The 27,738-nt window shown below is 46.3% G+C and overlaps 2 protein-coding genes across 4 annotated transcripts in view; both read right to left on the minus strand.

The window, feature by feature from the left end:
• Window positions 1-7,553, minus strand: part of LOC145715114 (EF-hand calcium-binding domain-containing protein 13-like) — a 23,474-nt gene extending 15,921 nt beyond the window's left edge. Inside the window, exons 1-4 of the mRNA XM_081794709.1 lie at window positions 7,433-7,553; window positions 7,064-7,135; window positions 3,892-4,035; window positions 3,246-3,317 (exon numbers count right to left, since the gene is read on the minus strand). Coding sequence (XP_081650835.1) covers window positions 3,246-3,317; window positions 3,892-4,035; window positions 7,064-7,135; window positions 7,433-7,553 — 409 coding nt within the window. The remainder of the gene's footprint in view (window positions 1-3,245; window positions 3,318-3,891; window positions 4,036-7,063; window positions 7,136-7,432) is intronic.
• Window positions 7,273-27,729, minus strand: LOC144615272 (pleckstrin homology domain-containing family M member 1-like). 3 transcript variants are annotated; one of them, XM_078442185.2, is made up of 6 exons: window positions 27,611-27,729; window positions 21,797-21,885; window positions 18,052-18,299; window positions 15,691-16,317; window positions 9,818-10,044; window positions 7,273-8,888 (listed from the first exon to the last, which is right to left on the minus strand). In XM_078442185.2, the coding sequence occupies exons 2-6, from the start codon at window positions 21,842-21,844 to the stop codon at window positions 8,620-8,622; spliced, it is 1,419 nt and encodes a 472-aa protein (XP_078298311.2). In that variant the 5' UTR covers window positions 21,845-21,885; window positions 27,611-27,729; the 3' UTR covers window positions 7,273-8,619. The 3 variants fall into 3 exon arrangements, with proteins under 3 accessions (XP_078298311.2, XP_078298310.2, XP_078298312.2); XM_078442184.2 differs by lacking the exon at window positions 27,611-27,729 and adding an exon at window positions 25,044-25,132; XM_078442186.2 differs by lacking the exon at window positions 27,611-27,729 and adding an exon at window positions 22,286-22,730.
• Window positions 27,730-27,738: the final 9 nt, after the last annotated feature.

The following is a 27,738-nucleotide window of genomic DNA, read 5'->3' on the forward strand; positions in this document are numbered from 1 at the left end:
TCATTAAGAGAAATATATAATAAATTACTTTAAAATTAGCTAATTTATGTCAAAGTATAATTTAATATATTATGTTGTTCCATGAGTTAGTCATTAGTCATTGGTAAGAAGTTTCAAAAATAGGCCATGTGAGGAATGGTTGAAAGGAAATCTGAGTCCAGAGAAAAGATGATTCAACATAAAAGAAAGAAAATATAAGAGCTCTCCTCCCATCCCTGGAGGGCTACTGACGGGGAAGAGTCCAAATGTTAAGTTTGGGAATGGAATTATAAGGCAGGATTTCCATCAAATATGTGGAACAATTGACTAGTTCTACAGCTGTCCAAAAATTATGGAATGCGCTGCTTCAAAGAGTCATAAGGATTTCCAAGACAAACAGTAGGATGAGTGTCCCTTACGATTAGCCTGTCCCTGAAGCCCACTAATGTGTTTTTTTAATTTTTTTTTAATGTTTATTTCTGAGACAGAGAGAGACAGAGCATGAGTGGGAGAGGGGCAGAGAGAGAGGGAGACCCAGAATCTGAAGCAGACTCCAGGCTCTGAGCTGTCAGCACAGAGCCCGACACGGGGCTCGAACTCACAAACCGCGAGATCATGACCTGAGCCAAAGTCGGACGCTCAACCAACTGAGCCACCCAGGCACCCCTAATGCGGTTTTTAAATAAACATGTAAAAATCGAAAAAACTCCGTATCTAATTAACACAGAAACTATCAAATCCTCTACTATAGACCCCATTCTCTGACCACAGTAAACTAAAAATAAACAACAAAGAGAGGACAATAATGAAATTCAAATTCAAATTTAAAATTTTTAAATTCATTTAAAATTTTTCAAATAATTGCTTTAAAATTTAAGGTTTTTCTCTTAGGCAACTCTTACATCAAGGAGAAAATCAAAATACAACTGAATATGCTTAGAAAAAAACAAGAATAAAGACTTTGATAAACCAAAGTCTTACTGAAATGAAAATTGATAGTCTTAAACATTTATTTCTCAGTAAGAAGAAAAAAGTAAGTTCATAATTTAAACAACTTAGAAAAACTACAAAATGGACAAAAGGGAACAATAGAAAGGACATCCTAAAGATAAAAGCAGAATTTTTTTTTTACTACAAATAGAAACACTAAAGATAAATCTAAGATGTAGAGCTTTAAAAAGAGAGATAATTAAAAGATCTGCTAGGAAATCTAGAAGAAGATATATATATATATATATATATGTGTATATATGTGTGTATATATACACACATATATACACACACACACACACACACACAAATATATATATACAAATTTAAGAATGAGAAAATAACCAGACACAAAAAAATCAAAAGAATTATCACTGCATAGGATTGTACTAATATTCCCAAAAAACACTTGAATAAAATAAATTTCCTAGGAGAATAAAAATTACCAAAACTGACAAAATATAACAGAGGATGGCAATAAGCAGTCCACCAAAATCAAAGTCAAAGATGAATAATAAACTAGAAAAAAAATGGCAATAGACAAGACAGAACATTAATGTCCCTTATATATAAAGAGCTATTTAAAAAAAAAAAAGAGCTATTTATAAATTCATATGAAAAAGACAATCTAATTAAAATAAAAGAAAAGCATATTCGACAATCATATGAAAAATGTTTTACCTCACTAGTCATTAAAGACATGCATATTAAAACAATAATAGAATTCTTTTACCAGCAGAATTTTCAATAAATAATATCCATTACTGATAAAAGTGTGAATTTTTACAAACTTTTTGGAGGATAATTAAGCAGTAGCTGTTAACATCTCACATCTGCATATATTTCAGTCTAGCAGTGTGACTTCTGAGGGTTTTATCCCCCAGGAGAACTTTATGCACATATATACATACAACAATGCTCATCAAAATGTTTCAGTGGTGAAAAATTGGCAAATTTTCAGATTTTTAATTGGCAAATATCATCAAAAGTGTTGTGGATAAAATGACAGTACATCCCCCAAATGGAATATTATTGCAGTCTTTAAAAAGAATGAGGTTGCGGGGCGCCTGGGTGGCGCAGTCGGTTAAGCGTCCGACTTCAGCCAGGTCACGATCTCGCGGTCCGTGAGTTCGAGCCCCGCGTCAGGCTCTGGGCTGATGGCTCGGAGCCTGGAGCCTGTTTCCGATTCTGTGTCTCCCTCTCTCTCTGCCCCTCCCCGGTTCATGCTCTGTCTCTCTCTGTCCCAAAAATAAATTAAAAAAAAGTTGAAAAAAAAAAAAAAAAAAAAGAATGAGGTTGTTTATGATACAATGGAACATGGAACAATATCTAAGATACACTGTTAATTTCTTTAAACCTGCAAGTCGTGGAATATTATGGACATGGTAATTTTATTTTAAATTTTTTTTTTAACGTTTTATTTATTTTTGAGACAGAGAGAGACAGAGCATGAACGGGGGAGGGGCAGAGAGAGAGGGAGACACAGAATCGGAAGCAGGCTCCAGGCTCTGAGCCATCAGCCCAGAGCCTGACGCGGGGCTCGAACTCACCGACCGCGAGATCGTGACCCGGGCTGAAGTCGGACGCTTGACCGACTGAGCCACCCAGGCGCCCCCATGGTAATTTTATTTTAATTAGTTAATTATTAATTGATTGATTTATTTAGAGAACAAGCAGGGGCAGAGAGAGAAGAAAACAGAGGATCTGAAGTGGGCTCTGTGCTGACAGCAGAGAGCCCAATGTGGGGCTTGAACTCACAAACCATGAGATCATAACCTGAGCCAAAATCAGACATTTAACCAACTGAGCCACCCAAGTGCGTCTAATTTTTAAATAATATCAGAATACACAAATATTCATAGATTCAAATAAAAAAGGCTAAAGGGATATTTACCACACTTTAACAGGGATATTTCCAGAAGGTGACATTACATGAGCCTTGCACTTTATATCTCTTACATTTCTGGTCACTAAATTTTTTTATAACAGTTTCAAAATTACCATTATTATATAATAAAATGTCCTTACTTTAGCTATTGGAAAACATCATAACCTTGTCATTTTCCCAATCTTTTCCATTCAAATACAAATTCTTAAATGAAAAACAAATGTAATCAAGTTTGCCATAACTGGAAGAGTTCAAATGTAGATGAAACAAACATTTGGCACAGATACTACAAAGAAGATCTGAGCACCAAATATAATGTTTGGCTACGTGACCTCTGAAGGAGTCCTGTGTTGTTTGCCATTCAACAGTTTTACCATAAAGTTCTTACCAACAAAAGTGGAAAATTTCTGAGTGTCCTTCAAAGCCCTCATACAGTCTTTAACATTCACCACGTTGTCATCTGTAAGAGAGAGAGGGGAGGGGAACAGACAAGAATCCCTGGAAAACGTAATATTAAAAAGCTCATATGAAAATCAAAACCAGCATACAATTTCTTTACTTTACATACAAGATACTTGGGATTCATTTTCACCCACTGTGCCTTGCAATTAACCTTACAAGATTGTAGATACGCTAGTTCTGATTCTACCTGTAAGGCAACTAACCTACTAAGAAAGTTGTAAGTCCAATAACTTTACTTGGTACAAACCAGCAAAGCTAGGTTTTCTATTCACAGAGCTGGAATTTCCAAACTATGTGTTAGTCACTAAATCAAGATCTATCTAAAGAGAGTGGATACCAATGAGCCCACTCCCCCACAAAATTTCTACCTGCTTGCTAAGAGTATTCTCATTAACTGTAAAAAAGGACTTTAAAAGAAAGTCTCCTCTTTAAGGACATTTACAGCAATACAAGCAAATACCTATAGATATTAGCTCAAAGGAGCCCTATTCGCTTGAACAAAAACCTTGCACACTTTCTTCAGTTACTCCTACCCAAAACAAAAAAATGGATAATAATATTTAAATGCTTACCAGAAACAAGATCTGACTGAAGAATTTTCTCTACCTCTTCTTCAGGTGACTTAATCCCAATATTGCCTAGAAAGCTCTCCAAGTTCTTCCCAGATATCATGTCACCTTCAAGCCCATCAAGAGCTAAGACAATGTCTTGTAACTCTAGAAACAGAAAAAAGTGATTCGGTAATTGAACTAACCTCTGACTTTAAAAACAACAGTAGCCATCACTCAAGACTTTTGTCAGTGGTAGTCCATGATTTATGATCACCTCTTGAATAAGAAATCTCAGTGAAGAATCCAGCCCTCAGGAAATTCTAAGTCCAGCAAAACAATATGCTTGGTCTGCCATGTTTCTTTGGTGCTAATATAAAATTGGCACAACCAAAATGGTTGCTATGGCTGAATTTTTCACTGCAATGACACAAAGTAGTTATTTTAAACTAGAGCTCTAATGGTAGCAAACAAAATTAACTCATCCTGGTGGAAGTGAAATAGATTTCAGAATCATGAGAAATGTAAAATTGTAAACACAAGTATCACAAAGACTCACTCACCTTTTCTTTTCAATTCTACCAAGATCCAGTTGTACTCTGGCATCTGGAATTTTGCTTTATTTCCAGCCCTTTCAAAGGAGGCAGTGTTAAGTACATTCAAATCCTGGCTCCAGGATTTGTGACCTGAAACTATCTGACCTTGAGCAAATTATTACTATTTAACCCCTCTATCAAATTCAGTAGTCTTATATCTAAAATAATTTAATAATACTATCTACCTCACACAGTTAATATGGAGATTAAATATATGATGTATGAAAAACACTTAAAACAACATTAGGTATATAGCAAACACTAAGTGTCATATTAATAGCAATAAAGTTACTATTATTATTATTATTATTATTATTATTAAGCCTTCAGGAATAGCTGCAAACAGTAATCACAGCTTCTTAGTACCTTCGATCCCGCTTCACTTTCTGTCCCCCTAACATCTCAGCGAGGCAACTGCAAATGACAGTCACCTAAAAACCTGTATCAGCTCTGCTTGTTTTACCTAAAGCTTGGTTCCCTTTAAAATATGGTTTCTTTGCACAGACACCTTAAGAGGAGTCTGCTCATCCTCCCATGCTCCACATAGGACCAGGAAGCAGAGAAACACTCCTAAGATTCTGCTGTCTGGCTATTTTAGTTCCACCTTCAATCAAACCTATCCCTCCCCTGAGATTCAGGCCTGTCATTGACCTACACTACCCTCCGGACACCATCATCTACTGACTTTCTGATCACTCTTTCACCTTCTTGGAGGATCTTTGGTCACCCTGCTCATAATCCTCCCTCAGCCCCATTTCCCATTATCATCTGATGACAATAAGAATGACCTTGACCTCTCAACTCCAAAAACTTTCACTTCCTTTCCAAAGTCATCCAGATCAATGGCTATCCTTAATCCTCATCAATACCTAGAACTGCCTGCCCAACCTCTAAAATCTTCAACTACAAGATCAGACACTGACCACAATCCCTTAAAACTGTGTGTATACTGAAGGAAAGCATAGAACTTGATCCACAATATGCCTGTTTTCTCAGCCCCTCCAAGTTTGTCAACAAATAGTCCAGGCACAGTGAACTAACCTTATCAGTCAGTAATGAAGGGAACAGTCTGAGCATATGACAGTCAACCTTGCAAGGAGACTTTTCTAAAAAGAGCAGTTTCAGGCCTGCTATGTTAACACTTTTCTTCCAGGGTGGCCCTTCCTCACTCTTCCCTGTAATTATTGGCCTTTTCTTGCACTGGCTGACAGATTCCAGTGTCAACCCCCAATCATTATGACCAGCTCCCAGATTCAGGTACCTAAACTACACCTTTCTCCTTTTTCACTGTTCTCCTTTCTCAATGGTTTAGTTTCCATTTTTTTTTCCTTCCTCCACATAAAAAGTTATCTGTCCTGAATACCAGTCTTTCTGAACTCTGTTTTCTGATTTCAAAATTAACTACCATTTACCAAGTATATAGTATGTGCCTAATAATTAGATTATGTGCTTTATATGTGTTTTTGCAGTTGATCCTGACAACTCTAGGAGAAACGTGATTTTATTAGCTTCCTTGTTTTAAAGATGAGGAAACCAGAATGACCTACAGAGACTACCCAGCTGGTAAGTCAAAAACCCACAAACCACCATGTATCAAACTCCATAGCCCATGTTCTTTTCTACCTGTATGCATTGTTTCCTATAGCACGGCTAATCTATTTCACTATACTATATTGATGCTAATTATGTTACGTGACCCAGGTAACATATTTATATGTCAACAGGGAATTATTAAGTACTTTTCTTAACCTAAAAGAGAAACAATGATGTTAAAAATTTTATACCAGGGCAGAGTGGTTATGAAAAATCTGAAAAGTATCTATCTACTTCTTTACACCCAGAAATGACTCCGCTTCCGTTTTCCTAAACATATACCTATGTTGTTATTCTTCTCCTGACAGCGCTCATTGACCAAACAGTCATTTGAATGTTATTCAAATAAATTACCAGTGATAATTAAGTTTTAAACTTATTTTCCCAATAGAAAAGTACACAAACTCCATGAGTATGATCTCCATTGGTTTTAGGTCTATGATTTAACTTTTAAGCAAAAATGGAAGTCAAGTGGTAGGAAATAGCCATGGTACCAAAATGCACATGGTCACTCTTGTATGTTAACAAAATCCAAAGAAAGGAACATGAGGAATGTCTACTAAAGGAAGAGGTAGAAGATTTCTGAGAAATTCTATAATATATAAGCCTTTACACAGGGTAGAGTCCTAAGTCTGAGGCTAAAAATGGTATAGAAAATTTTCATATCTGAAAAATTGTAAAGCTAGTATCTGACTTTACATAAAGTCCAGAACAAAACACACACACACACACACACACACACACACACACACACACACACACAAATAACAACAACAAAAAAAGGGATTTAAAATAGGTTACACAGGCCCCATTCCAGAAAAAGGCATTTTTCTTTCATCATGGATGCTGCCAACTTTTAATCAAAATCAAGTTTTGCCTGCCTTAAAACAGATCAATGCCAACATGGTAAGCAGAAATTAACAGAACTAGAAATTCTAAAAAACAAAACACAAAGACATCCATTCAATAAAAGTAAATTTAACAGTCACAAATAATTTACTAGTTACCTTTTAACCTGGAGGCATCACGAATATCCTTTACCACTTGTCCAAATTCTTCTATTTGTACTTCATCATCTTCTGCAAGAAAAACATTTTTTTTCAGTTTATTTATTTATTTTGGGGGGGGGGGAGGGGAAGAGAGAGAGGGAGAGAGAGAATCCCAAGCAGGCTCCATCCTGTCAGCACAGAGCCAGACAAGGGGCTCGAGTCAATCAGATTCTCTATCCCAGCCCCTTGGACTCTGGGGCTGAGACTAGCCAGTCTCCGTGACTGCTCAGAACATTAGCCCGTTAACTTGGGGGCAGCCACAGTCTGTCCTCTGGAATGGGGAGCAGAATATACTGCTCTACAAAGAAAGTAGTGAAGGAAATGCACGAGGAGGCAGAAACTTGTCAGGAAAGCCACACTGACAGTTCCCAGCTCCGCCTCCGTTCTCTTCCAGAGAAGAGACCCCTTGGGTAAGCTCGGTGAGACACCTTGTCCCCTCCGAAGCCATCTCCCTCAGCTAACTCAAGTTCCTTTGCTACTGTGTCCAAAACAGTTTTAATACAACATCAGAGAAAGACCCAGATCCCAAGTCTTGTAAGTCCCAGTTCCAAGCCCGCCGCTCTCCCACATTTTTCTAGATGGTTAGAAGGGGTGGAGTCCTTGCCTCCTGTCCCCTCCTGTCACTACATCCTTCTTGGGGCTCTGCCTGCTGACTTAGTCCCACAGTGACCTCCTCACCAGTTCTTCATTCCCCCTGCTCCAGACACAATCTTTTTCACACAGTGGATGGTTGAGAGAAGATCGGGGCTCAGCAGTTCTGAAGGGGAGACAGAGAATACCTGTGAGAACACAGAGGACAGTCCCAGAGACTGAGGCACACACCGGCTCTCCCCGCCCCCCGGGGGCTGAGTCCTTCCAGATTAGGCAAGGGCTCCCTCCCAGAGGCCCATGGAGATATCCCTACAATGGCTGCTAGAGGTCAAGGGTGGCTAGGGGTGGGGGCAGGAGGGGCAGGAGTAAATGTATGTTTACTACCACACATCCTAGCTAGGGTACATGCTGGTTCGCGCCACGTTTGAGGGTTTCTAGGGAAAGGAAATGTCAAAACAGGCAGCACAGAGGCCGAGGTAAACCTTGCCTAATGAGAGAGGCTCTTCAGGTGAAGAGTGCAGGGATGTTGATCAGAGTACGAAAGAGGGAGTAAGGGGCAAAGTCATGGACCTGTGGAGCCTCCACGAGTGGCTCTGAGGTGGGGAGTTTGCCCTTGGCCTCGAATCAATCAGGCCATTGACCAAAGTCAGGACTTGATGGTTAGAGCTGAGCCTTCAGGGCCACCAGTCTGGCATTCAGCACTGGTTCTATGAGCCTCAGTTTGCTCGTCTGTAAAGCGGGGATCATAATAGTTTCCACCGCATGAGAAGCTGGCATGTGAAGTGCTCAGCATACAACACACTCTCGCTAAATGTTGGCCGCTGCTGTCCTCTGTTACTGGGTGTGCAGAGCCTTTCTGGAGCCTGCACCCCGGAGAATCTCCTAACCGGAGGGGCATCGTAGCCACTAGTGAAATCCTCTGCTCAGCAAAGGCACTCCTGGGTGCATTCCCAGGCTTGGAGTGGGACGAGAAGTCCTGTGAGTAGACCCCACTCATCCTCTCCCCTCTCCCACCCTGAGACCCCGGCCAGGCCTTTGCAGTCCTCGTGGCAAATGTTTTCCGAGTGACTCTTGTGATCATTGCACCAATAGTGGCTGTTGATCTGGAAGACGCCATAGTCGAAGCTGCCGTCTGCATTTTCATTTACCTTTGATAGGTTGAAGTTGCTCTCCACAAAAGCCAGGCACAGCCCTTAGAACAGGGAGAAGAAGGTTTTTAGAGGGCTCTGAACTGAGGGACAAAGGACACGGAGGAGAAAGGGAGACGGGGAAGCAGAAGAAAGGAACAAGGCCTAAGAGGCTAGATGGGGCGAGCTGGCCGGAAACACCCATTAGCTTCTCTCCTCGCCCTTCGGTCCATCCACCTGCCCCTCAGTACAACCGCTCATCATCCCGCTGTCCATCCGCATCTCCTGCACTTGATGATCGCCTACTGTGTGCCATGACCCGTGCAAAGCCCAGTGAGGGACATTCAGCTGGGGCAAAGGCAGCTGGTGCCTTCAGCAAGAACGAAGACGCACCCCTTAAAGGACCACAAGACAAGATAAAACGAGAAGGACGGCACAAGACAGGTGTGTGCAAAATCTGGGCAAAAGGAAGCTAGCCCCACCAGGGAGGAGGACGAAGCCTTTGCACTGCCTGCTCCCTCTGCCTGGAATGCTCTTCCCCAGACATTTGGGTGACCCGGTCCTTTGCCTCATTCAGTGCTGCTCAATGTCACCTCCTCAGAGAGGTATTCCTTGACTTCCCCTTCAAGGACAAGGTTACCTCTCACTCCCCTGGCTTTATTCTGCTGCATAACATTTATCACCACCAGGAAGTGCTTCATATGTTTGTGTGTTTGTTTGGGACTCGCCTCTCCCCCTAGAATGCGAACACTGTGAAGGAAGGGGCTTTGTTGATGTCTCTGTCCCCAGCCCCTAAAATAGTTCCCGGTACATAGTAAGTGCTCAGTTAATAATATTCAGTGGAAGGAATATAGAATGTTGGGAGGGGCTTCTCGGGGAGGGCTGCTTTTTGAACTTGGCTTCGAAAGATGAATGATGGAAAGATGGCCACATAGGAGGTGACCAGGAGCAGAAGAGGAATGGGGGGGCGGGAGTGTGAGAAAGCAGCACTCACAGTCACTCAGGGAGTAGCCCTCACACCTATCCAGATCCTCCTTGTGCAGCACTCTGGCCAAGTCACAGCGACTGATGAGCTTGGCCTCATTTATGGCAACGAGGCAGCTGACCAAGGACATGAGTAGCATCCTCATCATCTTCGGAGGGGAGAAGGTGCAGCTGAGGGCCTGTGGTCCCGAGGATCTCCCAGACGTGCTGCTGGTCTCCTCTGAGCACCTGAGGAATCTGGAGACAGCAGCCAAATGTCCCGGCTCACTCACGGCTCCCCGCCTGGCTATTTCTCTTTCCTCTCACCATTTTATACTTTCTTTTACTACAGAAACTTTCAAACATTTACAAAATAAGAGAGAATAATATCATGAATCTCCATGTAGCCACTGCCCAGCGTCAACAGTGAAAAACCGAGGCTGATCTCCTTTCATCTATAGGTTTTCTCCTGTTTTAGCCATTCTCACTCTTGTAAAGGACACCTGGCTATGGGCAGCATTTGGGTACAGGGGTGGGGAGTGAGGCTGGCAAAGGAGACTGATGAGCACTGGACTTTACTGGTACTTGCGTGTGTGGGTTTGAACATGTGCTCTCGTAGGAAGGGCCAGGCCACTGGGTGTTGGTCTGCCCTCAACCCCACGCTCCCAGACGCATGATATGTGACTTTTCCCAAGGGTATACCCTGCCATGTGCAATTCCTGAGAGGCTGTCTTATAAGCTCTACACCTTTGTTTCCACTCAAAACTGGGGTCACTCAAGTAAAAGTGACCTTGTTGAAGAAATAAACTTCACTTTCACACTCTGTGTGTGTGTGTGTGTGTGTGTGTAGGGGGAGGTGCAAGGGGCGGGGACTCTGGATTCACATCGCCTGCTTTCAAAGGTTGGGCTGCAGTGTGACCTTGGGCAATATACTTTACCTCTCCGGGCCTCATTTGTAAAAGGAAGATATGCCAGTACCCACTTACTAGGGTTGTCATGATGATTAAACGAAATGATAAATGCCTAAATCTTGGTTTTGCATTCCCCCCCAAAATAGGAAGCAAGACTTCTGGGACAAAGGTTGATTCCTAGGCTGGAGTTAGGAAAGAGTATAAAATAAGTCTGAATTATCTTGTGCTAGAAAGTAAGAAAGTGCTCAAAATATGGATTGGGGCACGTCAAATGGACATGAGAGCCAGCTCAGAGGGGCACCCACTGGCCAAATCTGGAACACTTTCTTGGTAACAGCTTTATTGAGATAAAATTCACAGTACATAATTCACATACCGCACAATCACTTAATTTAAAGCGTGCAGCTCAATAGTGTGTTTGCAGAGCCGTGCGACTATGATCGCGGTCAATTTTAAAACATTTTCATCAACCCAACAGGAAACCCCATACCCATTAGCTGTCACTAATCCACCCCTCCTCCAACCCCTGCCCACCACAAGCCTACTTTCCATTTCTCTAGATTTACCTAACCTGGACACTGCACACAAATAGTCACACCATAGGTGGCCTTTGAGCCCGGCTTCTTTCGCTTAACGATGTTTTCAAGATTTATTCATGTTGTGGCAGCCACTGGGATCTCATTCCTTGTGATGAATCCTTCTTTTGTCTCTCTATTGATCGTTTTATAGACTTTTGGGCTACTTTGGGGCTATTATGAATGACGGTGCTGTGAACATTCACGCACAAGTGTTTGTGTGGACAAATGTTTTCATTCCTTCGGGCATATACGCCAAGGAATGGAACTGCTGAGCCATAGAGTAACTTCAAGTTTCAACTTTGGAGCAACTGCCTGACTTCAAAGTGGCTGTACCATTTTACATTGCCATCGGCTTTTCCACATCCTTACCAACACTGGTTACTTTAAAAAAAAAAAATTATAAAGTTTATTTAGTTATTTTGAGAGAGAGAGAGAGAGAGAGAGAGAGAGGGTGCACAAAAGCTAGGGAGGGGCAGAGAGAGAGGGAGAGAGGGAGAATCCCAAGCAGGCTCCTCACTGTCAACGCAGAGCCCAATGCGGGGCTTGAGCCCACAGACTGTGAGATCATGACCTGAGCTGATATCAAGAGGCTCAACTGACTGAGTCACCCAGGTGCCCCAACGCTTGTTTGTTTTTTTAATTCAATTTACTCTTTTTTTTTAAGTAGGTTCTGCCCATGACCCTGATGTTGAGAGTCACCATGCTCTATACCAACTGAGCCCACCAGCACCCCCCCCCACTAACACTTGCTATTAACTGTCTTTCTGATCAAAGCTCTCCTAATGGGTGCCAAGTCGTACACATGATGGTTTGGATCTGCATTTTCCTGGTGGCTAATGACGCTGAGCATCTTTCTATGTGCTCTTTGGCCATTTGCATATCTTTGGGGAAATTCAGTATTCAGATCTTTTGCCCATTTTCTAGTTGGGTTATTTGTCCTTCTTTATTGAGTTGTAAAAATTCTTTATCAGATGGGAATGCAAGCTGGTGCAGCCACTCTGGAAAACAGGATGGGGGTTCCTCAAAAAACTAAAAATAGAACTACCCTACAACCCAGCAATTGCACTACTAGGCATTTATCCACGGGATACAGGTGTGCTGTTTTGAAGGGACACATGCACCCCCATGTTTATAGCAGCACTATCAACAATAGCTGAAGTATGAAAAGAGCCCAAATGCCCATCGATGGATGATGGATGACTGTATATATATATACAATGAAGTATTACTCGGCAAGCAAAAAGAATGAAATCTTGCCATTTGCAACTATGTGGATGGAACTGGAGGGTATTAAGCTAAGTGAAATTAGTCAGAGAAAGACAAACATCATATGACTTCACTCATATGAGGACTTTAAGAGACAAAACAGATGAACATAAGGGAAGGGAAACAAAAATAATATAAAAACAGGGAGGGGGACAAAACAGAAGAGACTCATAAATATAGAGAGCAAACAGAGGGTTACTGGAGGGGGTGTGGGAGGGGGGATGGGCTAAATGGGTAAGGGGCACTAAGGAATCTACTCCTGAAATCATTGTTGCACTAGATGCTAACTAATTTGCATGTAACTCTTAACAAATAAAAAATAAAATTAAAAACAATAAATTAAAAAAAATAAAAAATAAAAAATTCTTTATGAGATGCATGGCTTGCAAATATTTTCTCGCATTCTGTGGGTTGCCTTTCACTTTCTTGATGGTATTCTTAGAAACAAAAGAATTCAATGATGACGAAGACTGTTTTCTCTATCTTTTCTTTTGTTGCTTACGCTTTTGGTATCGTAGCTACAGAATTAATACAGAATGGTTTCTAAGGTAGTCTGGGACAGTTTGGCCATCGACACAAATAAAGATAGTGACAGGGGAGCTTGGCCGGCTCAGTTGGTGGAGCGAGCGACTCTTGGTTTCAGGGTCATGAGTTAGCACCCCACCTTGGGCCTAGAGCGTCTTTGAAAAAAATAAGGATAGGGACAGATTATAATCTAGTGAAAGAGATAGGAATCCCTGAGTCCTTAATAGTAATAAATAGACAAACAGATACATAACGGGGATGGGGTTGGAGCTCTTCCTGACAATAAGATGGTGAGTGATAAACGTGGAGGTGGTCATGAGGTTGGAAAATCATCACTCTGCAGCCATCATAGATTAGTTTGGGCAAGAATCATCAATGGATATTAAATCTAAGGTGGTGGGAAGCTTGGTGAAGAACTGGATGGGGCACCTGGGCTGGCTCAGTCGGTTAAGCATCCAACTTCGGCTCAGGTCATGATCTCGTGGTTCATGGGTTCAGGCCCAGCATCGGGCTCTGTGCTGACAGCTTGGAGCCTGGAGCCTGCTTTGGGTTCTGTGTCTCCCTCTCTCTCTCCCCCTCTGCCGCTCACACTCTGTCTCTCTCTCTCTCTCTCTCAAAAATAAATAAACATTGGAAAAAAAAAACTATCAATGCCATGAAAACACAGAATGGGGCTATTTCTGTCACCGTGTGCATGTGTGTGTGTGTGGTGGGTGTGTGCATGCGTATCTTTCCCCTGAAAGCAGGTGTATGTTCCTGAGAGCAAAGGCCTAGGTTCCTCCACCCACAGGCTGCTGCTTGGGCAAGATGGCTGCCCTAATGGCCTTGTTTCCTCACAGATGTCTTCTAAGCTCACTCCGTACCAGCCCGACTCTTGATTTTGGCTTGGGTCATGATCTCACAGTTCCTGGGATCAAGCTCTGCATCACGCTCTGCACTGACAGCGAGGGGCCTGCTTGGGATTCTCTCTCTCTCCCCCCGCCTCTCTCTCTGCCCTTCCCCCACTCATGCTCGCTTGCTGTCTCTCTCTCTCTCTCTCTCTCTCAAAACAAGTAAATAAACTTGAAAAAAAAGTTTATCATGTTCTACCTATTAGATGAGCAAATATCCAAAAGTTTGATAATACCTTCTGCCTACAAGGCCGAGGGGGCACAGGTACATTCCTGACAGAGTGTAAACAGGCGATTATCTATGAAAATTGTAGATTCATTTATCCTTTGCCTCAGCAATTCTGTTTCTGGGACTTTACTGAACAGAGATAGTTGCATAGAATTCAAAGATCACATACACACGGTTATTTACAGAAAGAGTGAACTCCAGTGTCCAGGAAATACAGGGCTGGTCAAATAAACTAAGGTACATTCATACAATGGAAACACATGCCATAGGGGGGAAAAAAAATTAAGAAACTGATATGAAGCTCCAAAACAAAAATCCTGATCTCTTCTAAGACAAGGTATCAAACAGTATATTTATAATAGCTTTGTGGGGATGGGGCAGAGATAAGAAATATAAAAGACATTTAAAAGTCTATTACAGATCTATTAACAGATATTAACAGTTATTAACAGATCTATTCATATCTGTTAGATGCATTTAGAAACATCAGAAAAAGACATGTAAAGGGGGTGCCTGGGTGGCTCGGTCAGTTAAATGTCTGACTTCAGCCTAGCTCATGATCTCACGGTTCGTGAGTTCGAGCCCCACGTTGGGCTCTCTGCTGTCAGCACAGAATCTGCTTCAGATCCTCTGTCCCCCTTTCTCACTGCCCCTCCCCTGCTCATTCTCTCTCTCAAAAATAAATAAATAAACTTTAAAGAAAAGAAAAAGAAAGATGTAAGGAATTAATAATTATGGTTACAAAGGTGGAGAAGACGTTTCACTGTAGGTAGACTTTTTTTTCTTACCATAAAAATAAATCTATTAAAAAATGAGTGTTTAAAAAGGGCCTGAACGAAGAAGGCTCTGCTGGGGTGAGCATGGTACAACATAGAGAGATGGTGACTCACTACCTTGTACACCTGAGACTAATGTAACACCGTGTGTCAACAATACTCAAATAGAAAAAAGTTCTTTTAAAGAGACAGCTCTGCCCAGTGTCCCTTCTCTAGTCAAGTTCATTGCTCCCTGTGCTCTTCCTCCACTCACTCGCTTGGCCCCTTTTGTGCACCACCTCCTCCAGGCCTCATTCAGGGTCTGTGTCCTTCAGAGGCCTTCTGGGAGGTCGCAGCGGAGCACCCAGACGCGCTGGGCTTCACTGCGTCTTTTGGAAGTTGTATATCTAACTCCGAACCGTTGGTTTCCGCCCTAGAGGCAATAATATTTTACACGAAGCCTCAGAGAAATTAGGTAACTGGTCGAAGATCAGCCAGGGGCAGAGCTGGAGCCTGATTCAGCTCTGAGCCCTCCCTGAATCCATTCTCCTCGCTGCCCCATGTTGCCTCCAGTTACAAGTCCCGGCAACTCCAGTCCCTGAGGAAGAGCCACGATCCCCTTTTCCTTTATGCCCTTAGAGAGGTCAATGCTCAGTGACAGGCAATCACATGCTATAGGGAGGGAGAGAAAGAGGAAGAGGAGAAGGAAGGAAGGCAGGGGGAGGAGAGGAGTGGGGGAAGGACACTCACTCTTGCAGAGACGGGTCTGAATCATCGGCATTTGCTGTCCCCAGGTCGGAGTCGTAGGACATGGGCTCCTCGGAACGGTCTGGACTCTTGGAGCCATTCTCTTGGAGTAGGCAGCTATCAGAGTTTAGGCTGCAAGACAGCTGGGATGAACCGGCGGTGTCCAGGCTGAGGGAGGAGGCCATGAGCTTCCGGTTCCGTCGGATCTTATGGCCTGAGTGCTGGACTTCGATGTCCTCCGAGCCTGAGGAATGGGAAATTGAATCCAGAGACTCTTTCCGCTGTAGTTCTGTCCCAGAGGTGGTGAGGGGGTCGAGCTCAGAGAGCGGGCAAAGCCCAGAGAGAGCCAGCGGGGTGAGCGTCCACTCGTTTAAGATGGCGGACTTGTAGGAGGGCTCGAAGGATAAGGACGTCAGTCCCTGCAGGAAGCTGAGGAGGAACTCGCCCTCCTCGGCGTCTCGAAGCAGGGCTGTGGGCTGATAGTACTCGCACAGGCGGGCGGGCTCCTGGAGGAGCAGCTTCAGGTAGCACTCCATCAGGCCGTCATTGAGGGCCAGCCTCAGCCAGGCCCGGCAGCGGCCCACGTCCGTGCTGACAAAGATCAGGTGCTCCAATTCCGAGACGATGTGCCTGGGGGTGGAGAGGACAGGCTTGTTTCAAGAAGTGAGTTCAGATCACAGAGGATCATTTTATCCACTGGTGAGCAGGAGCCAGTAATAACGACTGCAAGTATATACAGGCTTGGGAAAATATCTCAGATAGCAGTGTTCTACAGGGAATTGAGAAATATTTAGCTACAACTCCCCACTTTTTCAAGGTTACTGTCATGCAGGATAATTGCCATTTTAGTTTCAACTCCCCAGGCGCCCTTGACATCACCTGCTCATCCGGCATACATGTGATGAGCCCCTAAGTGCCAGGTCTTTGGAGCTGTGAAGATACAGGATACAGACATGGTCCTGCCCTCAGTCCAGGTTACTACCTTTCAAGGGCACACGGAAGTGAACCCTGTTGTCAGTAGAGCTGGGGTGGGGGGAAGGCAATCACTTCCAGGTTGCAGTAAGGACAATGCCTTAGGCAAGGCATTGCGGGATTAGGCATAGGGATTAGGCACAGGCAAGGCATTGAGCTGGGCCTTGAGCGATTTCAAGCCGCAAAGATGGAAGGGGAACCTCAGGCACCAAGGACTGACAGAGAAAAGGCACCAAGGGTAGGGAAGCAGCAGCTGTGTAACAGGAGTGGTGAGCACTCCCGTTACAGCACGGGGAGGAGGAGGAGTGGCTGATTGGGTTGCAAAGTCAGGTGATGCAGGGTCTTGAGCATCCAACCGGTGAGGCAAGGTGGGGCAAGGGTCCCCACACCTGGCTGTGCGTCAGAATCACCTGGGAACCTGGTCAGGATACAGATTCCGGGGCCCCAACGAAGTGAATGGAACTCCAGGCTAGCACTGGGGAGCCTGAGAGTTTTTACACCGGGAAATGACTTGACCGCAGTCGCGCAGACTTCTGGGTGGGCTGCTCGGGATAAGATCATGTACCCAACTCAGTTCCCGAACCCTTGGTCTGATGTAAATGCCCTTCCTCTGACCATCACAGTGCCCTGAGCACGTCTCGCCCATAGGAGTGCGTGCTCCACAGGGCTCAGGGAATGAGCTCGGGTTAGCTTAAGCTCAATAAATGTTGACCAGCTGCCTGACCTAAGGACAGACACAATGAGATAAGGGGGACAATCAGAAAGCCACTGCCACCTAGGAGTGAGGTAAGAACCTGAGATAGGGCGGTGGCAGTCAGCATGAAAAGGAAGATACAGACTGACAAGGCACCTTCAGGCTGAAGGTGGCATTTAATAGCCCTTAGAGGCAACGTGCCAGCAGCTGCTTGCTCCAAAGCCCAGGCAGTTAGGGCCAGGGCCGCAGAGGCAAACGTCCCAGGGTGGATATTCAGATGATCTGGATTCCACGTCTTTAAAAAATGCCATAGCCTGTTAGGATATAATACTTAGCATAGAGATGTTCAAACATTCCAAGGCAGGGTCAGCAAACCTCTTCTGTTAAGGGCCACTTAGTAAAGATTTTAGGCTTTGCAGGCCACACATTCTCTGTTCCAACTACCTAACTTTGCCACGGTGTGGCAAAAAGGCGGCTCCTGCTAAAGGCGACCAGCCAGGGGCCTGAGCAGCCCCAGGCCATTGCCTGTGCGCTGAGGGGCTCTTGAGGCTTGGTCTAACAATAACCCCTATCTCACCCATCTCCATTCTAGAACACAGAGCATCTCTGCTGCTTTCCCATATAGCTGTAGAGGGAGAGCCCAGGGTCACCCACACTGAAGCTCCTCCCCAAAGCAAAGCCTCCCCTGCTGATCTCACTTGTGGGTGACAGCTTTCAGGAGGGGCCAGAAGACAGGCTGAGGCAGAGGCTTCTGGTGGGCGCTCTTCTTCCTTTTCCCTCCGGCCTCGGCTCGGATGTGCTTGGCATGCAGGCCGTGGATAAATACGGCCTCCAGGGCACTGCACATGGTGTTGGCATCTCCGTCTTCGCTAGTGACCACTGTGTCCGAGGACACGTACTGCTTCTGCAACGCCTTCACAGATCCCACTAGCTTCTTCTTGATGACCTAGTCGGTGTCAGACATAACACAGGCCTTTAGAAGATCCTGCGGTGACCCCTGGAAGGTAAGTGCTTATCACCAAATACACGCACACCCACACACGTGCTCACGTCTACCTGTGGGTGTGTATACAGCAAAACTAGCACAAGCTAATCATAGAAAACAAAGATGGGCGCCTGGGTGGCTCAGTCGGTTGAGCGTCCGACTTCGGCTCAGGTCGTGATCTCACGGTTCATGGGTTCGAGCCCCACGTCGGGCTCTGTGCTGCCAGCTCAGAGCCTGGAGCCTGCTTTGGATTCTGTGCCTCCCTCTCTCTCTGCCCCTCCCCCACTTGCACACGCACGCACGCTCTCTCTTTCTCTCAAAAATAAATAAACGTTGGAAAAAATTTTAAAAAAAGAAAGAAAACAGAGACAAAGCATAGAGGAGAAAAGGAAAATTACGTACTTATACCACCCAGAGATAGTTATTTTTTTGCAAAGATATTTGTATATTTTTCTTTTGTTTTGCTTTTTAAACCGAACTTCAGTGATTTGATAGCCATAGAAATCTTGTGTTTAAATACCGGCTCCATCATAGTTACAGGTGTGGGAGCCTGGGTGATCCATCTAGGGCAGGGGTGAAGCTTTCCACCTTGTTTAGGGGTCTACGATTCCATGAAGAGGCAACAAGTGCCACTTTAGAACCATAAAAACACCAAGAAAACAGGAGCATGGTCCACATTAAGAAAGATCGTAGGGGGGCGCCTGGGTGGCGCAGTCGGTTAAGCATCCGACTTCAGCCAGGTCACGATCTCGCGGTCTGTGAGTTCGAGCCCCGCGTCGGGCTCTGGGCTGATGCCTCGGAGCCTGGAGCCTGTTTCCGATTCTGTGTCTCCCTCTCTCTCTGCCCCTCCCCCGTTCATGCTCTGTCTCTCTCTGTCCCAAAAATAAATAAAAAACGTTGAAAAAAAAAAAATTCAAAAAAAAAAAAAAGATCCTAGGGGCACCTGGGCGGCTCAGTCAGTTAAGCATCTGACTCTTGATTTCAGCTCAGGTCATGATCTCACGGTTTTTGAGTTTGAGCTCCGTATCTGGCTCTGTGCTGACAGTGTGGAGCCTGCTTGAGATTCTCTCTCTCTCTCTCTCTCTCTCTCTCTCTCTCCCTCTCTCTGCCCCTCCTCTGCTCATGCTCACTCTCCCTTTCAAAATAAATAAAATAAACGTTATTTATTTAAAAATATCTTTTTAATGTTTATTTTTGAGAGAGAGAGAGAGAGAGAGAGACAAAGTATGAGGAGGGGGGAGGGGCAGAGAGAGAGGAAGACACAGAATCCGAAGCAGGCTCCAGGCTCTGAGCTGTCAGCACAGAGCCTGATGCAGGGCTCAAACCCACGAGCCGTGAGATCATGACCTGAGCTGAAATAGGACGCTTAACTGACTGAGCCACCCAGGCGCCCCTAAAATAAATAAATAAACTTTAAAAAGAAAGAAAGAAAAAAGGAAAGATCCTTGACCTGGCAGTCAGAGGCAGATGTTAGTCTCAGCTCTGTTGGTCAACAGCTGGGTCACTACAGACATTTCACTTAACCTCACTGAGCTTAATTTCCTCATCTGTTAAACGGAACGAATACTTCCTGACCTACAGCACAGGAGTTGGGGGGCGGGGGGATTACTCTGAGGGCAGGACTTGCTTTTTTTTTTTCATTCTTGCATCCTCAACACTTGGCTTGGTTCCTGACACATGTAAGTATTCCGTTAAGGTCTGTTACATAAATCAATTATAAAATACATATATGTAAAATCCTTTGGAAAGATAAAGACAGTTCTGTCATAGTATAAGCATGTCAAAATTACCTATGTGTTTTGGAAAAGGATTGGGAGGGAATACAGAAAACCTGGTTTGAACTGTTAGCTGATAGGATTATGGATAAATATTTTACTGTTTTATTTTTATCTTAGCCCAAACAGTTCATGTTAATGTTCTTTGAAAAGTCGAATGTTCTTTTTTTTTTAAAAAAAAAAATTTTTTTTTTTTAATGTTTATGTATTTTTGAGACAGAGAGAGACAGAGCATGAACGGGGGAGGGTCAGAGAGAGAGGGAGACACAGAATCTGAAACAGGCTCCAGGCTCTGAGCGGTCAGCACAGGGCCCGACGCGGGGCTCGAACTCACGGACCGTGAGATCATGACCTGAGCCGAAGTCGGACGCTCCATCAACTGAGCCACCCAGGAGCCCCTGTTTTTTTTTTTTTTTTTTCTTTATAACAGCTTTAATGAGACACAATTTACATTGCCTAAAATTCACTCATTTAAACTATACAGTTCAGTGATTTTTGGTATGTTCACAGAATAGTGAAACTACAGCCACTACCTAATTTTAGGACATTTTCATTGTCTCAAAAAGGAACACTGTGCCCATGAGCAGTCACTCCTCTCTAGTCCCCTCTCCCTCAACCCCTAGCAACTACTAATCTACTTTCTGTCTTTATGGATTTGCCAATTCTGGACATTTTGTGTAAATGAAGTCATACAGTATGCAGTCTTTTGATGTTAGACATCTTTTCATATGACTTATGGGTCATATACTTCTTTTATTGTTTGCTTATTTGACTGGAGAGAGAGAGAGAGAGAGAGAGAGAGAGGCAAAGAGAGAGGAGGACAGAGGATTCAAAGTGGGCTAGGGAGTGACAGCAGCAAACTCCCAAATCGTGAGATCATGACCTGAGCCAAATGGACGCTCAACCGTCTGAGGCACCCAGGCCACCCTAATGCCCTCTTTTCTTTTTTCTTTTTTTTAATGTTTATTTATTTTTGAGAGACAGAGAGAGACAGCATGGGAGGGAGAGGGCAGAGAGAGAGAGGGAGACCCAGAATATGAAGCAGCCTCCAGGCACTGAGCTGGCAGCACAGAGCCCGATGCGGGCCTCCAGCCCATGAGCCGTGAGATCATGACCTGAGCCGAAGTCGGATGCTCAACCGACTGAGCCACCCAGCTGCCCCTTCTTTTAATGTTTACTTATTTTTGAGAGAGAGAGAGAGAGAGAGGGAGAGAGAGGGAGAGAGAGGGAGAGAGAGAGAGAGAATGTGCATACATGTATGTGCCTGTGGGGGAGGGGGCAGAGACAGAGCGGACCGAGGATCCAAAGCAGGCTCTGCTCTGACAGCAGAGAGCCCAATGCAGGGCTTGACCTCACAAACTGCAAGACCATGAGCCGCTTACGATCATGACGCTTAACCGTGTGAGCCACCCAGGCGCCCCATATGTATGACTTCCTTTGAGAAATCCTTGGTCTTCAGGCAGCCCCTATTAAAATCCGTTGTTTTTTATCAATTCCCATTCTATCACCAATAAGATGTTCTAGAAAGGGCAGGGTCTCCTCAGAGCCTGCTTCTGCTATAACTCTTTCTCAGCCCGAAGCCTCGCTTTCCAGACAGTACTCATTCATTTCAAAGTGAGGAAGACCAATGACATGGCTGTCCCGTGCCCCCTTCCCCACCCTTGAGCCTCTCCGACTGCCTACCGGGATGGCAGCCCGGGGGTCCAGTCCATTCTCCACCACCGAGAGCATTTCCGCTCACACTGCAGCTCCCTCGGAGAATCACATGACACCTGCAGAGACAGACGGCGCGGCCAGATGAGCAGGTTCCAGCTCACCACCCCCAGCCAATTCTCCCCCTCCCCCCAGCAGGCAGCGGGTCAGCCCATCTTCCTCAAACTGCAATGCAAAGGCCTCTGAATTCAAAAGTAAAAGCCAAGAGTGGATTTTAAGGAAGGAAACAAGGGAAGAGAAGAAATCTGAGGGCTCGAATCTCAGGAGGTGGGGAATCCTATGTGCCGTGGGTGGGTCCACCCTAATCAGGGCATGGAGAGGCCTCTGTATGCCACACCAAACGCTGGCACAAAAAAGCAGGGAATGAGGGGCCGATTTGGATACAGAACTAAGGGTGCGAGGGGGATGCTGCCGCTGGAGGTGCCAAGAGCCCACGTGGACCAGGAAGCAGGGGCTCACAATTCACATTCGGAGCCTCTGACTCCTGTGCCAGCCCGATGTCTGCCAGCTCGGCAGGGACAAGCACAACTGAAGGAAGTTTCCAAAGGGAGGGCCTCTTGCTACATAGCTGCTTCCCCTCCAGGCACGAGGGTCCAGCTGGAGCAGCACAGGGACACGCCTAAAGGGAAACAACACGGGTTCGAATCTCGATTTGCCACTAACCACTTAGGCATGCTAGGTGGGGCACCACGGCAGACGTCTCAAACGGAGGTTATGAATGTGGAAAACGCCCAGCACAGTGCCTGACGGTACTAAGGATAAATGGTATCTATTACCCCGGTTGGATGTGGCCAAGCCTTATAGGCAAAGGCCACTGTCTGAATGAGTCCGCTCAACTACCTGAAGTCAGTACACAGGTAAATCCCTCAGGGCACTGGCTTCCCCCCCACCCCCCCGGGGGTGGCTTAGGTGGGGGGGGGGGGGGGGCTCAACCTGAGCCTCGGGGGGTGGCTGTTGGCTCGCCTGGACCGCCCCAGCCACTTGGACGGACCAGGATTGGGCAGGCACATTCCCATCTAAACAGATCTCTAGTGACCACGCTGCCGAGCATGGAGGGACACCAAAAAATAGGTCATCGCTGTCTCTGTTCTCAAAAACCTATGGCCCAAAGAAGTTATCAAATGGAGGCATGATGAATGGATTTTGTACTGTTTACACACATTGCTTCATTCATTCCTTGTAACCACCCTAGGCGAGCTCTTTTATTATCCAGATAAATCAAAGCTGACCCAGGTCAGGGAACTTCCCAAGATCCCAGGGCTGATCAGTGGCGGGCTCTACCACCTTCGGCCAGGATGACATCCACCCTTCTGGAAGAGGCGGGTGTGAGCTAGGGCTAAGGGGTGGCTGGGGAGGGGGCAGGGAAGTCTTGGGAGGAGGGCTCTCCAGCTGGGGGCCCAGGTGGCGGGATGCAAGGGAGCATCAGGGTTGAGTCTGGCAGGAAAGGTTTACAGGCGAACAGTGAGGCATGGAGAACGGCAGGGTGGCCCTAAATGATGAAAGACGCTCTGATTCAAGCCCTGGCCTCTGGATCCGGCAGAGGGTGAACAGGACCCAGCGCCGACCTTCCTAAGTAAGGACATGCAAAGGCAGATAGGTGTGTGGAGGACGGCCCCCACGAAACCAGCTCTGGTCAGCGCACAACAGACTGACAGGAGGAACACTAGCCCCTGGCCACAGCCCATCAGACTGTCTCTCCCTCCACCACTTTCCCAGCTCCTACCCACTGGGAATCCTCAGGACCCTTCGCTGGAGACCAGCTCCATGCTCTGGCCACCAGGGCACCGGGAGAAGGGGACATACTATAGAGTCGGTCCTGAAACCGTGCCTGATCCTAGAGGCTGGGTTTCTTCAAGGCTACCCTACGCAGCCCTGCAGGCCACGTTCAGGCTCGCTGGCTTTGAGACCCTGGCATCCAATCCCCTCTGGCAATTCCGGGGGCCTGCCCTTCTAGACAGAGCCTCAAGCCCTAAAACTGCCCTTCCCTCAGCCGGCCTCAAGGCTTGGGCCTCAGCAATCTGAAGAGGAAGACCATTGAGGCCTCATCAACTAATTCACTGAATATAATATTCACTGGAGGGAGGGAGGCTTATCATTAAGTGGGTGCTCTGGCCAAGTCAGGGTCTGCTGAAAAAACAAAGTAAACTGACACTGAGGTCAGAGCAGGGCCAGACAAGAGACAACTGTGACCTAAAACAGTGTCGGGAACGTCACAAAAGGACAACAGTGCAGAGAAACCTAGAAGAATTGCCACTTGACAATTCACAAAACAGAACTGAGACGTGGGGGTCAGGCCAAAGTTCCGGGCACATCTTTCCTTGCAGGAAGCCAAAGCTCCCTACATAGGCCTGTCGGTTCTAGAACGCCTCAGGAAGGCAGGAAATGGCTCAGAGGCAGGACCACGACCATCTACGATGTGAGATCTCTGGGCTCTGGGTCTCCTGACTGCTAGGTCAGCACTCCAGCAGGCTCCTTGGGTGAGCCAGACCCCCATCTACCATGCTATGGGACTGGTTTCACTTTCTATCTTCAGAGCTGTCTTCACTGACACCAAGAAGCAAACGAAAGAGGGGTGGGTCTTCAGGAGACCCAGAAGAAAGAGAGCAAGTAGAGAGTTCAAACATCCCTGATACAGTGGAGCAGAAAAGGTGAGTGCCGTGTGCCTTTAGGAAACTCTTAAGTCACCCTTCGTCTACCTCTGCCCCTCTGTATTGGTTCACTCTGGCACAGGATCTCATTCTCTATCCTCATTTAATTCTTAAAACAATCCTGTGAGAGAAGGATGAGTATCCCTCATTCACAGAAGAGAAAACTGAGGCTCAGTAGAAACATGCCTCAGGTGAGGGACAGAATTTTCTCATTCCAAGCTCTGTGCCTTTCGTCAGTTCATACTGTCCCAGGTCCTTGGTTCAAAGAGTTTCAGGCAAACTTATTATTCACAGACTCTTCAGAAGCTCCACCTTATCAAAGAAGGCCTAACACTGACAAGAAACAATCTTGCCCATCAGATCTGTGGCCCCAACTAGCTGACCACAGGTCCTTTCCATGGCAGCCAGGTTTCCGAGCTGTCCCTCCTCAAATGTTCCAACACACAGGAAGGAATCGTTGGGGTTGATTCTCTTCGTGATACTGCCTGGCCTTCTATAAACATCCAATTTCACTTCCTCCAGAGACTAAGGAAGAACGAAAAGAGGAGAAGGACTCAGATGAGACTTACATTAGAAGAAGAAATGGATAACCTGGCTTCACCACTTTCGAAACACTCCGTTCATCAGTAAACAGCAACCTCTTCTTCTTAGAGACTTCCCCGCCATCCGCGACAGCCTCGTCTCTACGGCCTGACTCCGATCCTGCACCTGGCTATGCAGGACAACAGGCCGGTGTTTAAGCCCTCCAGCTGCTGTACCAGGTGATGAGTCAGGGTTTTCAGCTGGAAACAAATGACAAAGTTATCTTCTGATTCAGAAAGACAGCTGATACTTCAGACATGTGAGTGCTGAGTAAACAGCACCTCCTTCTACCTGAAGAAAGTTGGATTTCTAGACAAGAGCCCTGTGGGGGGTGGGATGGGTGTGGGGGGGGGGTGGGTAGGGCGACAAAGCAACTGAATATCAGCTGGAGGGCAAGCAACTTCTAGCTCGTGATTCCCAGTCCAAAGGCTAGTGGGTGAGGCCAGAAATGTGAGGTCTAGGAACACTGGGTATCTTTCTTTCCTCCCTCCCTCCTTCCATCCAACAACACCCATCTCTCCCATATTCTTGTCCCAGATCCCTTAAGATTCTGGCAAGGACCAAACTCTGAGTGAATGAAAGCAGGACCTTTGCCTGACTCATTCACCATTGTCTTTCTAATGCTTCAAACAGTGCACGGCACACAGTGGTGCTCACAAAATACTTGCTGAATGAACAGATGAGTAAAATAAAAAGGCTCAGACCGTTTCAGACTGTAAGAAGTTGAGGTATACAACTTCTCAGTGGTGGGGTCACTGCGGAACTCCTTCCATTACACCAAGCTGCCAACAGGCTGAAACCCTTCAGAGATCACACCTTAATGGAAGGGGATATTGAAGGTAAAAGGACATCCGATTCTCAAAGGCGTGAGACTATAAATGCAAGCAAAGACAAGGGGTCTTCTTTGGGGTCCTTTACAATGGCTGTCAAGTGGCCAATCCTTTGGAGTTTGGTCACCAGAACTTAGAGGGGATGTGCACCCCCAAATCCCAGGAGATTATAAATGTTAACCATGGAGCCTGGGTGCCTCAAGAATGTCTAGCTACTCTGAGATAACTTGACTCTCTGTGTTCATGGGTAATCAAAATGGTCAAAACTCAATGATCCAGCACCTGCAAAAAGAGGAAGCAATTCAACAGCCTCCACGGAGGCCTCGGCGTCCCCAGGATCCACTCATCTCTACTCTTCACAACATGTAACGTCACCTCTGGCACATTCGGTAGCGGGACTAATCTACAACCAGTTCTGGCCAGGAGGAGCACTGGGTGAGGGTCCTTTCTGAGCGGCAGGGCAATGCACATGGACATGATTCTGTGCCCACAGCCAACCCCACACAGTGGAACCGCTTGAGTTTCTCCAGATCGTCACCCAAAAGGAAGTGATAAGCTTCCACTGCCCCAGCTGAATGAGTAGCTCCCTCACCTTCCAGGTATTTGGATGATACCTATCATTCCAGCAGCCAACGCGAGTAATGTAATATGGATGCCAGGAATACAATCCTTAAGGACAGGTACAGGGGGCCTGACATCCAGGAAAAGCACTTGACCCACGGGAGAAGGATCTCTACTCCTCCACACTTACTTACCATCTGAGGCCCTGCCTCAATTGAGGTGTTCGGCAAGTGCCTGGCTCTGAGAAAGCAGGTGGGGTTGGCAGGGGACTGCACTAGGTTCTCAGATCAAATGGGGACCACATCAAGGGAAGAGTGGGCACAGAGCTGGGATGAAGAGTTGAAATGGGGATAGGAAGACGTCAATCTAACAAGATTGGGTAGGGGTGGTGGGAACTAGGGCAGCAAGAGTTGGGGGGTGGTTTAGCAAAGACTCAGGAATGAAGTGTCCTCAGGCTGGCTGGGGATGGAAAGAAAGTATGCGGTGGGCTTGGAAGTTAGGGGTTGAGTGGGTGAGGGCAAGAAGATACATACAAGACTTGAGATAGGGCTGAGATCAGAGTTATCAAGAAGAGGGGGGTAAGCGCAATAGGGCATCTACTGTAGTGGTAGGTATTAAATGAGTGGGGGGAGGTGGGTGTTTTGGCTGAGCAGACCTTGGGGGGCTGAGCAGGGGGGCTGGGATAAGAAAGCTGAGCCTGAAAGGGGGTAAGCCAGAAAGACGGGGAGGGGGAGGGGGGGCTCGAGGAGGTTTGCGTGGAGCACTGGGATTGCCAAAGGGGTTGAGGGGTGAGAAGGAGATGCGTTAGAGGGAGGCGGAGGGAAGTGGCTGTCCTAGGGGTTGGAAGTGGGCTACCGTGGGGTCGAGTGTGGCTGCACTTACGCAAGACCAGTGGTGAAGGGGTGAGGGTAAGGGCTGGGCTCGGGTCACGGGTGGAGAAGAGGAAGGGGACGGGTCAGCACTGGCTGTTTGGGCTGAAGGCTCGGGTCCGAGTGGGGTAGGGTGCGGGGCTCAGGCCGGGCAGGGAAAAGGCTCTGAAGCAGGACAGTTTCAAAGCAACCAAGGGTTTGCGATCACGGACAGGGCTGGTGACCCATCGCCCGTTCTCGTCTCGGCCCCGCCGTCCCCTTCTCACCCTCCTCGCCCTCTGACCCCTAACTCACCAGAGGGAGCGGGGAGGGGGCGCGGGGCACTCCTGGCCACTGCAGCCCCTAAGCCTCCGACCAGGCGCTGCGGCCTCCGGGCCAGGGACAACAGGAAACGGCGCTCGCGGCGCCTGACGCCATCACGT

This window comes from Panthera onca, assembly GCF_046562875.1.
Source record: "Panthera onca isolate mPanOnc1 chromosome E1 unlocalized genomic scaffold, mPanOnc1 haplotype 2 h2.Chr16_ul_1, whole genome shotgun sequence".
Taxonomy (NCBI): domain Eukaryota; kingdom Metazoa; phylum Chordata; class Mammalia; order Carnivora; family Felidae; genus Panthera; species Panthera onca.